The sequence below is a fragment of the Littorina saxatilis genome, linkage group LG9 (genome assembly GCF_037325665.1).
Source record: "Littorina saxatilis isolate snail1 linkage group LG9, US_GU_Lsax_2.0, whole genome shotgun sequence".
Classification (NCBI taxonomy): Eukaryota; Metazoa; Mollusca; class Gastropoda; order Littorinimorpha; family Littorinidae; genus Littorina; species Littorina saxatilis.
This window is the reverse complement of record NC_090253.1, coordinates 25,825,132-25,840,443: the sequence shown is the minus strand read 5'-3', so window position 1 is coordinate 25,840,443 and position 15,312 is coordinate 25,825,132. Positions and strand designations below refer to the sequence as shown.

At 46.6% G+C, this 15,312-nt stretch overlaps 1 protein-coding gene across 1 annotated transcript in view; it reads left to right on the top strand.

Annotated features, from left to right (window-relative positions):
* The window catches only part of LOC138977160 (sacsin-like), a 30,353-nt gene that overhangs the window by 3,415 nt on the left and 11,626 nt on the right, over positions 1–15,312 (top strand). Inside the window, exons 4-7 of the mRNA XM_070350070.1 lie at positions 961–1,593; positions 1,852–2,188; positions 2,507–3,126; positions 3,603–14,812. Coding sequence (XP_070206171.1) covers positions 961–1,593; positions 1,852–2,188; positions 2,507–3,126; positions 3,603–14,812 — 12,800 coding nt within the window. The remainder of the gene's footprint in view (positions 1–960; positions 1,594–1,851; positions 2,189–2,506; positions 3,127–3,602; positions 14,813–15,312) is intronic.

Sequence of the window (15,312 nt, the reverse complement as noted above, 5' to 3'; positions counted from 1 at the left end):
CATCTGACAGGTGGGTTATTAGCTTCAAGTCTGTCTTCCATCTGACAGGTTGGTTGTTAGCTTCAAGTCTGTCTTTCATCGCATAGGTTGGTTGTTAGCTTCAAGTCTGTATTCCATCTGACAGGCTGGTTGTTAGCTTGAAGTATGTCTTCCATCTGACAGGTTGGTTGTTAGCTTTAAGTCTGTCTTCCATCTGACAGGTTGGTTGTTAGCTTCAAGTCTGTCTTCCATCTGACAGGTTGGTTGTTAGCTTCAAGTCTGTCTTCCATCTGACAGGTTGGTGGTTATAGCTTCAAGTCTGTCTTCCATCTGACAGGTTAGCTGTTAGCTTCAAGTATATCTTCCATCTCACAGGTTGGATGTTATAGCTTCAAGTCTGTCTTCCATCTGACAGGTTGGTGGTTATAGCTTCAAGTCTGTCTTCCATCTCACAGGTTGGTTGTTAGCTTCAAGTCTGTCTTCCATCTCACAGGTTGGTTGTTAGCTTCAAGTCTGTCTTCCATCTCACAGGTTGGTTGTTAGCTTCAAGTCTGTCTTCTATCACATAGGTTGGTTGTTAATTTCGAGTCTGTCTCCCATCTTAAAAGTTAGTTGTTAACTTCAAATCTGTCTTTCATCTCACAGGTTAGTTATTAGCTTGAAGTCTGTCTTTCATCCCACGTGATTGTTTTGAGCTTCATTTCGATCTGTCTTCCATCTCCCACGTTTGTGTCAATGCATCGAAGAGTTTGTGCGCTCTAAGCTTTTGTGTAGCTTTTTGCTAATTAAGATACGTTCCATTTAAACAATCAGTTATTTCATGCTTTCCTAGCCTTACTTCCCTTCTCACAAATACACGTTTATGAATACTTGTTTGTGTGTATGATAGTCTAGTAATTGATTTTAAGACATTTGTTAGGTTAGTTTTATGTTTTATGTTATATTTATGTTCTGCATTGCTATCATTACTTCTAACCACAGATCGTCTGGTGATAATGAGCGGAGAGTACATCATGTACATGGACCCCTTCAAGGGAGAAACCCGCTACTGCAACCACCACCGCCTGGCGGGAAGGAAAGGGCGAGAACTGCAGTCGCTCCTTTGCAGCTTGGATGGAATGTTTGGTGTGAGTGAGGCGACCTTCCGAGCACAGTCAGGCCACTTCCCAGGCACGCTGTTCTGGTTCCCCTTGAGGCAAGAGCAGAGCGAGTTGAGCAGTACCGTTTACTCCGAAGCCTCAGTGGGAAATCTCCTGGCCTCCTTCAGAGCGGAAGCTCCTTCCCTCCTGCTTTTCCTGAACCACATTCAGCGCGTCAGGCTCTACACACGGGGTGACACAGGCAGTCCTACAGAGACCTTTTCTATCGGCATCTCTTCGTCATGCTTGAAATCCGTTTTGTCCCAGAGACAGCGCTTTGTGAGGGACACCACTGCAGCAGGCAGCGACCTGCCGCGTCAGGACATTTTCTGCCTGACCGAGGTCGTCATGGAGACAAAAGACCATCTGAAGTCGTCCACAGAGTCGCAGAGATGGCTTGTCGCAAATTACCACTGCGGAAAAGATTTATTTATTTTATTTATTTTATTTATTTACGAGGATTTATATCGCGCACGTATCTCACCACACAAGGCGACTCAAGGCGCATGTTACCTATTAATGCCGTGTGAGATGGAATTTTTTACACAATATATCACGCATTCACATCGGCCAGTAGATCGACTGCCTTTAGGCGCTGCATCCACCTTTCACGGCCTATTATTCCAGGTCACACGGGTATTTTGGTGGACATTTTTATCTACGCCTATACAATTTTGCCAGGAAAGACCCTTTTGTCAATCGTGGGATCTTTAACGTGCACACCCCAATGTAGATAATATAAGCAGAGACCTTTTACGGCTGTGCTTAGATCCTCAGCTGGGTTACAGGCCCTGTGTAGGTGTGGCTATCCCTCTGACCAATCAGAGCAACTTTCAGAGTCAGGTCTTCTGTTTTCTCCCGTTGCCCCTGGACACCCGCTCCCCTACGGGCCTGCCGCTTCACGTGCACGGCTACTTTTCCCTGGAGCAGAATCGCCGTCACCTCAAGTGGCCCACTGCGGACCAGCTGCGTCCTGGCCGTGATCGTGCCAAACTGGAGCCCCCCACCCTGTGGAACTGTCTGCTGGTCACTGAGCTGCTACCCAGGGTCTACAGCAAGGCTGTCTGCAGGTAAGATGTGCTTGCTGTTCTCACTTGGTTGTCTTTTATTACACTTACAGGTAATAATTTTTGGTGCTGCTGTTTGTCAATGGGGCGAATATGATAGGGCCAGGCATGTTCTTAACCGTATGCACTGGAGTGCAGCAAAGCAGAGTACAGAGAGCAGATTTGTTCCCCTTCAGAATGCTGGTAACCCCCCTAAATCTGTCTTTAATCATCCTCAGAAACAAGTGATGAATCGTGCATGCAAGCTAATCGCATACAGTCTTCAAACTCTGTACATTAGCCCGCACCCACAATTTATTCTTGTCTGCACTTTTGTTTCAGGCTGCAAGAGCTGAACTGCAGCGATCCCGACACGTTCTACCAGGCCTGGCCAGACGCAAGAACCGTAAGCGACAGGTGGGGACCTCTCCTGGAACCCCTGTACGCAGACCTTGCTCAGCGACACGTCTTCTTCAGCCATGTGCAGGGCGGACGCTGGGTGTCGCTCAGCCAGGCAGTCCTCCAGCAACAGTTACCGCCAGAAGTGAAGGAGGCTGTGCTGAAGGTGTACACGGTCAACGACGAGAACCTAGTTGACTTGCCGGAGCACGTGCTGCGCACTCTGAACAGTCTCGGTCACTTGAAACATGTGCAAAAGATGAACGCACGCAGTGTCAGCCAACTCATCCCATCCAGCCTGGCGCACCTCACTGGCCGTGATAAACTCAGTTTGTTGCACTATCTCTGCTGCCACGACCAGTCTCTGCTCATCAATCTGCCCCTGCTGCCTCTAGCCAGTGGTCACTTTGGGACTTTTGAAAGCCGAGAGAACCGTCAGTCATCCGTGAAGTTCTGCTGTCCTGAAGAACTCAACATGTTGTTCCCTGGCCTTGAAGCAGAGTTTTGCAGCAGTGATGTCCCAGCTTACGTCAGAGAAGATCTTGAACGCATTGCAGCAACAGGTAAGTGCAGAAAACAGCTTTGTATTAAGTAATTATTGGCAATTGCCATTGTTGAAACGAATGAGCTAATATACAAAGGCTATTCATTACAGATACTTTACTTTACTTTATTTGGTGTTTAACGTCGTTTTCAACCACGAAGGTTATATCGCGACGGATTCATTACAGAGCATCCTGGCGTTTTCTATGCAATGTGTGGAGAAACTCAAAAATCAGGTTACTTTCAGGAACATTTGCCAATTAGTGACTCGTTAAAAAATCATGGACGATCTAATGGTTTTGTTAAATAAAAAAAAGACTTCAAATACATGTTCATTTTGAAAACTATGAGGAGTCAAAATGGGGTTTGTGAAACTCTAAAATGTCATCATGTTCACAAAATTGAGCGGTTATAAATGGTGTATTGTGTTTGGAGTGAAAATCAAGACAAGATTTAGTTGATAGCTGCAAGATAGATACATTTTTCTTCCTAACAGGAACGCTGGCTATTAAGAAACTGAAAAAGCGCGACAAAAGACTCCCAGACCTGCTGGAGAGAAGTATAGAAACACGGTTTGTAAATGGCCATCTATCCCTGCGTATGGACGATCCTTGGATAGAATGTGTCTGGCTGTTCTTGGAAAAGCAGGAAGACCTCTCGAGGTTCTCTCATGTTCGTCTGCTTCCTGTGAAAAAAGTGGAAAGAAATCCTCTGACATTGTTTCTCACCAGCAAGAAAAGTCTGACGTTGCTGCCTCTGACAGGTGTCTACGTGTGCAGCAAAGCTAGGGGCATGACCCCAATGTCTGCATCCCTCGCCTCTGCCTTGACCAAGCTGGGAGTGACCGTGCTGCACGACGTCCCCTCCTATGTCACCAGGCACGGGCAAGTGCTGGGACACTTTGTCCACTATCCTACACCTGATGGTGTCATGAAAGCTGTACAGTCTGTAAGCGCCTATTCCAGCCTCAGAACAAACGCTGTGAAGTCTTTCAACTCGGGAGCCACAGAGGATGAAAAGAAAGCTCTTGTACAATTGCTTTACGATTGTAGTTCTGCCAAGATTGCAGTGGTCTTCAAGCATCTGAATCTGTTCAAGACAGTGACAGGAGACTCAGTCAGCATACAGGAGGTCTCTGTAATTGGCCCAGAACATTTACCGCCTGTTTCATTCCCAAGACAGCTTTTGACTTGCACAACCTCTGAGAAGCATGCTGCACAAAAACTCGGGGCTGAAGAAATGACACTGTGCAAAGTTGTTCATGAGATTATGCAGGAGATGTCTTCAGCTGGAAGGCAGTATTCTGCAGAAGATAGAATGAGCCTGATGAAATATTTCCTGCAGAACCACTCACTGTACACAGATTCAACCCTGCAGAGTATGGCCAAAGAAATTGAGTTTGTTTCAACAAAGACCGGCAGTCTGAGAAAAGTAGTCGACCTTTACGATCCTTCGTCATCGCTCCTCCAGGAACTGTTTCACACCCAGCATGACACTCTGTTCCCCAGCGGAGAATTCTCCAGGCCAGACATGTTGCAGAAATTGAGGAACCTAGAACTTCGTGGTGAACGGGATGTGCAGAACGACTTGGTCAGCGTGGCAAAGCAGATCTCAGACAAGTGGTCAAGGAAAAAGTATGCTGCAGCCAGGAAAATGTCATGTGGACTGTGGAATTATCTGAAGAAATATGGACATGAGGTCAACGCAGCTACTCTCCAGAGCATCTCCATGATCCGCTGCCTACCCTGTCTTCAGGATGATGAAAAACCCTCGAGGGTCTACCCAGTATCTTTGCCACTCAAGTCAACCCCTGAGCTGGTAAAACCGTCAGAAATGTGCAGCAACTGCCTGCTGCCTGTTGTTGGCTCCGTGATTCCGGCTCTGCGGTCTGACTTACCCAAGGAAGTCGCTCTCCATCTTCAGGTGAAGCAACACCCAGCACCTGTGGATGTCTTGCAGCATCTCAAAAACGTCACTCGCCACTTCTGCCAAGAGGAAATCCTCCAGTACAAAACACTTCTGATTGACATATTTAAGAGCCTAAGACGCTACAAGTCTGACATCTCAGTCGCTAAACTTCTCGAAGATGAGAAGTGTGTTCTCGTGGAGTCAGGAGACCTGTTTGTCAAGCCCTGCAGTCTCTGGATTGAAAAAAAAGAGAGCGACCTCAACTTGCAGCCGTATCGGTTCCCTGTTCCTGTAGAGATGACAGCCTTCAGAGACTTCCTTGAACAGTGTGGGGGCTCAGGGAGCCAAGGTGATGACATGCTGCTTGCTCTCTTAGCAGAGATCAAGTCAAAATACATGATGCAAAAGTCAGCGCACCCAGACCTCTCCAGGGACCTACAACTTGTGGGTCAGATCCTGTCCAGATTGAAATTATCCGAAACGGCGCGTGGTGGCAAAACTTTACTGCCAATCGAGCACAATCAACCTGGTGTACTTCGATTCAAGCCAGCCCGAGAGTGCACAGTGTCACCGGGAATGTCTGCAATCCATGCTGATTCGTCAACAGAAACGTACTTCTATGTTCATCGTGACGTTGCTGTTCAGACAGCCCTGGCCCTGGGCGCTCTGCTGATGAAAGATCGCGCTCTCACTGGTGTGGAGGACCTTGGTCTAGACTTTGAGTATGGACAACACGAGGATCTCACAACTAGACTGCACCGTATTCTAAAGGAATCCTACACTGACGGATTCTCAGTTCCAAAAGAACTTATACAGAATGCCGATGATGCACGTGCCACCAAAGTCTGCTTTCTGCTTGACGAGCGAGAGAACCATAATGCGAGGACAAACCTGATTGATGAGGGAATGGCTGGACTTCAGGGCCCCGCCATCTGGGCCTACAACAATGGTGTCTTTTCTGAAACTGATTTTGAAAACATTGTAAAGCTTGGGGCTGGTACGAAGAAAGATGACGCATCAAAAGTTGGCAGATTTGGTCTTGGCTTTAATGCAGTCTACAATTTGACAGACGTTCCCTGTTTCATCAGCAAAAACAAAATGGCCATGTTTGATCCACAGTGCAAATATCTTGGCAAGGGAGCTGGTCTCAAGTTGGACTTCACAAAGCCTATTAACAAGGACCTACTGGCTAGAATGCCTAATCAGTTTCTGCCCTTCCAGAACGTCTTTGGGTGTAGTCTGCAAAGTAATGCAGAGGTGTCTTATGAAGGAACACTGTTCCGGTTTTCTTTGAGAACAAAAGAGCAAGCAAGTGAGAGTAAACTAAAGTCAGAGAGCTATTCTGAATCAAAGCGACGCGAGTTCCTGAAGATGCTGCTGGACAGAGCTGGAAGTCTGCTGATGTTCACCCAGAGTGTGACAGAACTGAAAGTGTTCCATTTACCGAGCAGTTGCACAGACCCTAGAAATTCGAAGCTACTGCTGACTGTGAGAAAGAACTGCCTGTCACCAACTGTGATCAGTGGACCAACCCAGCTTGGAGAGAAAAGCGTGCTGACATTCATGAAAGATCAGTGGTCCCGGGAGAACAACGACATTAAGATCAAGCAAAAAGTAAAGATTGACCTTAAAGTCACAGACGAGGCCAGCAGCGTGTGTGGAGTCAAGAAAACAGAGAGCAGCACCATGTGGCAGGTAGCCTGGGCATCAGGGGTCGACGAATCGGCAAAGTTGGCACACACCAAGAAGAAAAAAGGCCTTGTTCCGCTAGCTGCCGTAGCAGTATCAGTCTCTGACAATAACTTGCAAGCATTGAAGGACAGCCCTGCGGGTTTCTACAACACTGGCCACCTCTACTGTTTCCTACCTCTGCCAGAGGAAGTAGCATGCGTAACTCTGCCCGTGCACATAAATGGAACGTTCGCATTGACATCAGACCGCAGAAGCCTGATGGTCAAAACGAAAGAGGAGTTTGAGAAATGGGAGGCGTCATGGAATTCTGCTTTGTACGGTGACGCCATTTGCCGCGCCTACTTGCTGGCGCTGGAGTTAGTGCAAAAGGAGGCAGCTGCGGGTTCAGACTTCAGCAAGTTCTTTGACTTGTGGCCAAAGTCCAGCGTGGACTCACTCGTGGACAGCTTCTACAATCGTCTTCTGGGGAAAAACAACAAGGTCCTGCCTGTCCCAGGCACCAGCCAGTGGGTGACCTTTGAGGACGCGTGCTTCCTTCAGCCAGACTTCAGAGATTCTGGCTGTGGCCAGACTGCATGGATGGCTCTTCGACAGTTCTGGAGAGGACCTGGCCACGTTGTGGATGTCCCATCTGCCATCTGTAAGCTGATGAAGGAAAAGGGCCCAAAAGGGATGTTCGGTAAAAAAGTCATCAGCGAGCTTGCATTTTACAGGGATATTTTCTTCCCCAACCTGCACAGTGACTGGTGGCAGCCAGATGAGAGGGACAGTCTGATTCACCACGCCTTGATGAGGAAGGACAAGGACATCGATGAGCTGATCAGAGCCAACGCTTGCATCCCTTGTGAAGGAGGACAGCAGCTTAGGAAACCCAGTGAGCTGGTTCATCCACAGGGACAAGCAGCCAAACTCTTCCTTCCCTCTGAGTGCAGATTCCCACAGACTGCAGAAAAGAAAAAGAAAAAAGAAAAAAAGCCAACCAAATCTTCCAGGACTGATTTCTGTGACCATAACACTCTTTTAAGGATGGCTTTTCTTGGAATGATCAAAGACGAGATGCCTTGGGACATGGTTTTGGACAGAGCAAAAAGTGTTGGACAGTTGAATGCAGATACGAAAAAGGCTGATTGTCTGAGCCGTGCTGCAGCTTTGGTTGAGTACCTCTCCACATCAAAAGTATTTGACTCGGAGTTTTCCTTCGAAAATTGTCCTACTGAAGTGAAAGACTCACTGTCACAAACCGCTTTCCTGCCTGTACTCAGCAAGCCAGACGACTGGCCTTTTCAGTGGGCGGGGGGTGAACATGCAGAATGTGTGCTTCTTTCTCCGCCCTCTCAACTCTTCTCTGACAACCTGAAACATTTGGTTGCCTGCAAAGAAAAGGTGCTGGACACAAGATGTCTGCAGGGTTCGAAGACACTTTTGACAGGAAAAGTCCGAGAAGTGCTGAAAACTCTGGGACTTGTGGTTGAAGAACATTATGGTCTTGGTAAACTGCTTGACACTGCCCAGCAACAGCTGGTTGTTGTCGCAAAACATCACCGTGACTGCTCCAGCAGCAACAAGGTACTTGTCCAATCCATAAGTAGTGACGTCTATGCTTACCTTACAACATGCTTGAGACGAGATGAACTGCACAATATCCGGGAGAACATCCAGGACTCTCTGTCCAACGAAGACGTCGTCTGGAACGGCACTCAGTTTGTGTCATCATCCCTGGTTGCCTTTGTGTGCCCTTTCAACTGTTCGCCTTATCTCTTCCAGCTTGAAAGTAACCTCCAGAGGTACAGACTCTTCTTTGAAGTTGTTGGAGTCAAAGGGAGATTTGAAGCTAGTGACGTACTTTTGGTTCTGCAAAGACTGAAGAGAGAGAATGACGGCATCCAAATTCCAGATGAGACCATCACCATTGTTTCCCAGCTTGCACAGTTGCTTGGAGCGATCACAAAGGAATCTCCAGAAAATGAATCTCTTGAGACAGTGCTGGTTTTTCTCCCAGACAAGCACGGCATCTTGCAGCCTGCAACCAGTCTTTGTGTGGATGACTGCCCTCGGCTGATTGAGACTGAAGGTTTACATTTTGTACACGACAAGATCCCAACTGAAACAGCACGACTGTTAGGTGTGAAAACCAAGAGAAGGCAGGACTTTGATAGGATTACTGAGTCCATTTCTGTCCCCTTTGGTCAACACGAGGAGCTGACAACTCGCATTCAACGCCTGCTGCAGGGATACACATTTGACTCTTCCCTTTGCAAGGAGCTTCTGCAGAATGCTGAGGATGCCGGAGCAACAGAATGCAAATTCATCATGGACTTCCGACACCTAAAAACAGACACAGTGCCAGACAACTGGAACGCTCTACAAGGCCCAGCACTCTGCTTCTACAACAACAAGTCCTTCACAAAGCAGGACATGGAGGGAATTCAAAACCTAGGGGTTGGCAGTAAAGCAGGCGACGCATTGAAAATCGGACAGTTTGGTGTTGGGTTCAATGCTGTATTTCACATTACCGACGTGCCTTCGTTCTGGACGAGGGAGGATGATGAGCGGGAGGTGATATGCGTATTTGATCCAAACTGTCGTTATGTGCTGAACACACAACCAAACAGGCCAGGTGTCAAGTTCACTGACATTGAACATGTCAGAAAAGCATACCCAGACTTACTTTCTGGGTATCTGAACAATGCCATTGACATGAAACAACCAGGGACTTTATTTAGGTTTCCTCTTCGTACTGCGGAGATGGCGGACTGCTCGAAAATCAAACGAGAGGCTGTCTCCGACCTGAATATCAAAGATTTGATGGATGATTTTAAGGAGGAGATAAGCACCTGTCTTTTGTTCTTGAACAACCTGCGGAAAATTGGAATCTTCTCAGTCCAAAAGGATGGCTCACTGAAGAAGGAGTTTGACGTGAATAAGTCAGTTGTAGACAGTACAGACCAACTTACCAGATTCAAAGATTCACTGAGAAAGGCATCGCAAGTAATGGACCAAAAACGGACAAGCATGACAGATATTCCTCCCTTTGAAGCAGTGGTCCAGTCAGAGCTGGTTGATACAAGTGGCCATAAGGAAAAATGGCTGACTGTTCAAAGAGTTGGGTTTGCAGAGGGAAGTAATGTGGCTGATAGTCTTCAAAATGAATGGCGTGACAACAACTTTCGACTCTTACCACGTGGAGGTGTAGCTGTGAAACTGGAAGAGGAAAATCCCGCCAAGGGCAAGGACACCCATCCATTGAAGCTGCATCAGAAGCATCAGGCTTTTTGCATACTGCCACTTCCTGTTTTTACCAAGCTTCCCATGCACGTGAATGGGCATTTTGCTCTCGACCATGAAACTCGCAGGAATTTATGGGATGCAGGAAGCCAGAAGGAAGATTTTAGATCTCAATGGAATGAAGTCATTGCTTTGCAAGTCATTGTTCCAGCCTACATTACAGCGCTTCAACACGTGAAGACCGCATGGTTTGCAGAAACCACTCTCGCGGGTATGCAAATAGCAACAAAACTGAAGCAGTACCATGCGCTGTTCCCACAGCCAAAACTTGCAGCATCAGATTTTTGGAAAAATATGATGCACGAGATCTACAGAGAGCTGGCAAGAAAGGAGTCGCTAGATCTTTTCCCTGTGTACTATCGAGAGCAGTCAAGGCTTGCGTGGATGCCTGCAGTAAGAAAGAAGGGGTTTCCTGGATTTTTCAACAATCTTGAGGCATTCTTTCAAGATAACAACAAACAGAGCCAGGCAGCAAGGCCAGTCATCTTGTCCCAAGGACCAACTTCATCCTCTGCTCACAAAACAGCTTCATCCTCTGCTCAACCATCTCCATCTGATCAAGCCAGAGATCTGGTGCTGCTGCTGAAGAATCTCAACATGAAGATACTGGACGCACCCTTTGTTGTCTATGAAAACTTCAGAGACAGTGGTGTGGATGACGTACAGCAGGTGACACCCAAAACAGTACTTGAATTCCTAAAGTCTGCAGGTCACGCTGTAGGTGGTGGATGCAATTTGAACAACCTGCCAAAACCAGTAGCCAGCACTCCTTTTCAGACTGCTGAAAATATTCAGAAAGTAGTGGAGTTTGTCAGTAAAGAAGCGGACTTCCTGGAAAACCTGAATGGGTTACCACTTTGCCTACGACAATCAGAAACGCTGCAGACATTTAGCTCTGCAGAGGACGCCTTGATGCCTATCATTTCACGATCCAGTCACCTTTTGCCTGGCTCTGCAGAAGAGTTTTTGCACAAAAACATTATTGGCTACTTTGAAGATCTTGGTAAAACACAGGCTGTCTTGCAGCAGTTGACCATTCCGATGTTTGCAGATAGACTGAAGAAAACTCTCTCAGAAAAGTTTTACAACAAAGGGAAACCTTGCACTTACGAACCAAAGAAACTTCCGTTTACCTCGTGGATCAGAGATCTGTGGAGATTTCTCGAGAAACAAGTGGAAGAAGAGTTGAAAAAAACAAGCCCATCTGAAAAATCTGCAGACAAAAACGCCAGTAAGCCAAAAGAGGCGACAAAAGGCAAACAACAAATGGAAAAGCAAAGGTCAGAACTGAAGGAGTTGCGTCAGACGGCAGAAGAAATGCTTCAGTGTCTGCATGATTGGTGTTTGATACCAGTCAAGACGAAGAACGGGAGCAAGGAGAAAATGTTGCTCTATCCACTCAAGGATTTGCATCTTGTTGTTTTTCTGTTTTCATCACGTGACTCGTCAAACAGCAACCTTTGGCAAATCTTACAAAGCATTCCTTTGCCGTTCCTTGACATCACGAATCTCCCCAGCAGCAGTATTGCCAACAAACTTGTTGCTTCCATTAGTCATCCTTGTGCACTGTTACATGCCCTGTCGTGTTGTGCTGATCGACTTTCAGCATCTCATGAAAACGGTAGAATCATTCTGTCCTACTTCAGCAACAATCTAATCGTCTTGCAGGACGAGTGTTCAAACGAAGATGATCTCAAAAGAGAGCTGAGAAGCCTTCCACTGTTCCCTTTCTTTGATGGATGCCTTGGTCCAACAACAGCTGCCACTCCCGTGCTCTGTTTGAGCTCTTCCATCCCAGAAGACGGATTGATGGAGTGGAGTGTGGAAGCACCGCGTCCTGTGACCCTTCTGCGAGCGGATTTCATTCCAGCGGAATTGTGCCAGATCCTTGATTTTCAAATCCTGCAAAATTCAGATTTCTACTGTCGATATTTGCTTCCCACCCTTGAAAGCCTTCCTCGTCTTGCTGTTGACCCTCACATGGACTTTTTGAGACAAAACTTTTTTCGGAGCATCTTTTGCCCTGAGAATAGGAGCGAAGATTGGAAGCAGCTGTCTTGTCAGCTGAGATCTACTGCATTTATCGACATCAAAGGGACACTTCACAGAGCGGAAGATTTCTACAATCCCCATGATACAGTCTTCAGAGTCATGTGTGCTTTTGACTGTTTTCCCCCTGAGCCGTTTTGTCTCACAGAATGGCAAGGCTTGTTGTCAGCAGCTGGCATAGTCTCTGACATCACTGATGATATGTTCTTGCGTTTCGCCGGGGAAGTGGAGAGAGAAGGCAGCTCTGATATTTCAGACAAGGTCGCTGAAAAGTCCAAGACACTTGTGAACCATTTGTTCACACGAGACAATCTTACTTCCACGCTTCTAAAGCAAGTGAGGAGAAAACGCTTCCTGCTGCCCTTAGATTGGACATCAACAGTTGAAGGCGAACAACTGGTCAAAATAGCCGATCCATTCCAACCTGAAACACGTCTTGTGTCATTTGAAGAGAGCTGTTTGGAAGACAATCTGCACCTGGTATGGAGCAGCAGCTACATGCTTGATCCTATCTCTGATCCAAGGTACTATTTTCACAAACCCAAAAAACTGAACCAGATCATGACCCATTTGTGTTTGCAAGCAAAAGCACCGAAAGAAAAAGTCATAAAGCATGCAAGGAATATTTGCCAGAGTTTGGGTGGCGAACAAGGACGGCATATTTTTGTGCAGTTTCGATCAAACAAAGGCTTCCTTGTCAATGCTATGGAAAGGCTGTACGGATATCTGAATGATAATTGCAAATCGGATATTGATGCAATAAAACAACTTCGTCTTATCTGCGACATAGATAACACACAGATGCTGCTACCAGCAAGCGTAGTGATGGATCTGCGACCACATGAAACGATCAAAGGTCACATTGAAAAGGCCCCCGTTGACTTCGGAAGACACTTTGATTTCTTCAAGTTGCTTGGCGCAGCTGAGCAGGTCACTGCCAATCACTATGCTTGTGTACTTCACTGGTTAAAGACCCAAGCTGGAAATGAGCAACTGAACGTTGAGGAGTTGAAGATAGTGAAGACTGCAGTGGAAGGACTCTTGAGGTGCCTTAGAGAAGGGGCAGACGAACAGAAGAGAATCAAAACAGAGGTTCTTTACCTTCCAACAGAGGAGATATGTCTTCAGAAGTCAACTGAAATCATCTTAAAAGACGATTACCTGGGAGAGAGATTCACAAAACCACCAGAAGGCATGCACTTTCTCTTGGAGCTTAAGAAGCTTGAGGTTAGGGTAACTCAGGAAGTCGAAGAGCTAAAACGGCTCCCAAAAAAACATCAAGTTGTAATGCTATCCGAAGTTGTTCGAGAAGAAATTCAGGAAGATATTCTAGAGGCAGCTGAAGAGGCAGATCAATCAAATCCAGTCATGGCAAAACTTTGCCACCCAGGAACTACACATGCAGTAGGGCGACTCGTTTACCATCAATGTAAGCGCCGAGGTGACACCTTCAACGAAGAAACTGCACGGCGGATACTTGAACAACTTGCCAACGTTTCAGTTAAAGTGACCCCGCAACTGAAAACAGTGCTGACTCTGTACGATGTCCCGGTTGAAGGAACAGAAAGTCACAAAACATCATTTACCGCAAAGATATTAGGAGATCCAAGGATGGCTACTGTGTACGTCTCTGCAGAGTCCTCCAGAAACTGGGCAAGATGTGAGGATGGTTGTGACCACAGCCTTTACATAGCAATACAGTTTGTATTGAACGTACAACTAGAAAGCCACCTCCTTCATCGTGTACTGAAAAATCCGGCTCGTGGAAAGAGGGTGTTGGACGAGGGACGAATTCCTCAGTACAACTTGAACAATGTACTGAACGAAACAATGTACCCTCCAGCAGGCAGCTTTATCGCAGTCGACTTTCACGACCAGCTGAAGAACAAGCTGACTTTTGACTTTTATAAAGGAGAGCACGTAGGCTATGAGATTCATGACCAAGAAGTAGACAGGGAAGAGGTGGGTGATAGCCAGGCTGGAAATGCAACAGAATGTGGAGACGAAGATCCAGTCTATATCTATGGCATCGTGATCTCTGAGGTGTGCCAGGATGGAGACAATCATGGTAATGAATGGAAACGACATTTCAGAGTGGATCTTGGACCTAACAGAGGGGTGCAACAAGTTAGCGTCCTCAAGCTGTACAAGTTTTTACGAGAAGTAAGCGGAGAGGCATCTACAGCAATGGCTATAGCCCAGCATGAAAATCACGCCACAGAAACAGAACAGCCACAAGACTACAAAGAAGTGCTCAGAGAAATTCGTGAAATTCTCACTGAGGCATGGTCTCAGTTGGTAGACATGGCAGACAGACGACGTGTGGTAAAACGACTTTTGCTGCAGTGGCACCCAGACAAAAATCTTGGCAACAAAGAATTCTGCACCAAAGTGACACAGGTCATCCAACACTACGTGGTTTTACTAGAGTCAGACCAACAACTGCCTCCTGATGATGACAGTACCTATGACAATGAGGACATGGACAGATTCAGCAACAGGCCAGGCGCTTCTTTTCCTTATTCCTTTTTTGAAAACATTCACCGAAGAGGGCGTCGTCATCGCGAGTGCTCCGAAGCCAGGTCCAGAGGGAGGCAAGGTTCACGAGCTAGAGGTCATGGTAGGTTTGGTGGGAACAGCACTCCACCCAACCCACAGCCGGGCGAAGGGCGTCGTTGGCTCCGACAGGCCCAGGCTGATATCACTGCTGCACGTGCTGCTAGAAGAACCAACGACTTGCGACCTAACTGGATCTCCTACCTTTGCCACCAGGTGAGAACAAGTTCCAGATTATGTGCACGATAATTACTAGGTTTTATGTTCAGAAGTTGAAGACAGGCATTGTTCATACGGGGTGCTTTTGACTGGCTTTCTCTTTTCTTTCTGTTAATTTTACTTCCTTCCTTTTTTCTTCCCTCATTTTCACGGGTGGGGAACTGTTGGCACCATATCCGTTGGGAGCGACGTGTAAATCAAATTGAGTAAATCAAATTGAGTAGACCACAAAGATTGTCATGTGGCTGAAGATATGTTTTCATTGTACCAAAAGCAATCAGTAAGGTTTAGACAAGCAAAATGTTACAGAGTTGACTTCCGGGGGTCTAAACTGTCAAGAAGCGTGCGTTATGTGACGAAAATGACTGTTTTTGACACGGTGTTTTTGTCGTTAATCAAGTTGTGTAGACCACAGAGATTGTCATGGGGCGTAGTAAGACCAATGCTGAAGATTTTTTTTTTATTGTACATGTACCAAAAGCAATCAGTAAGGTTTA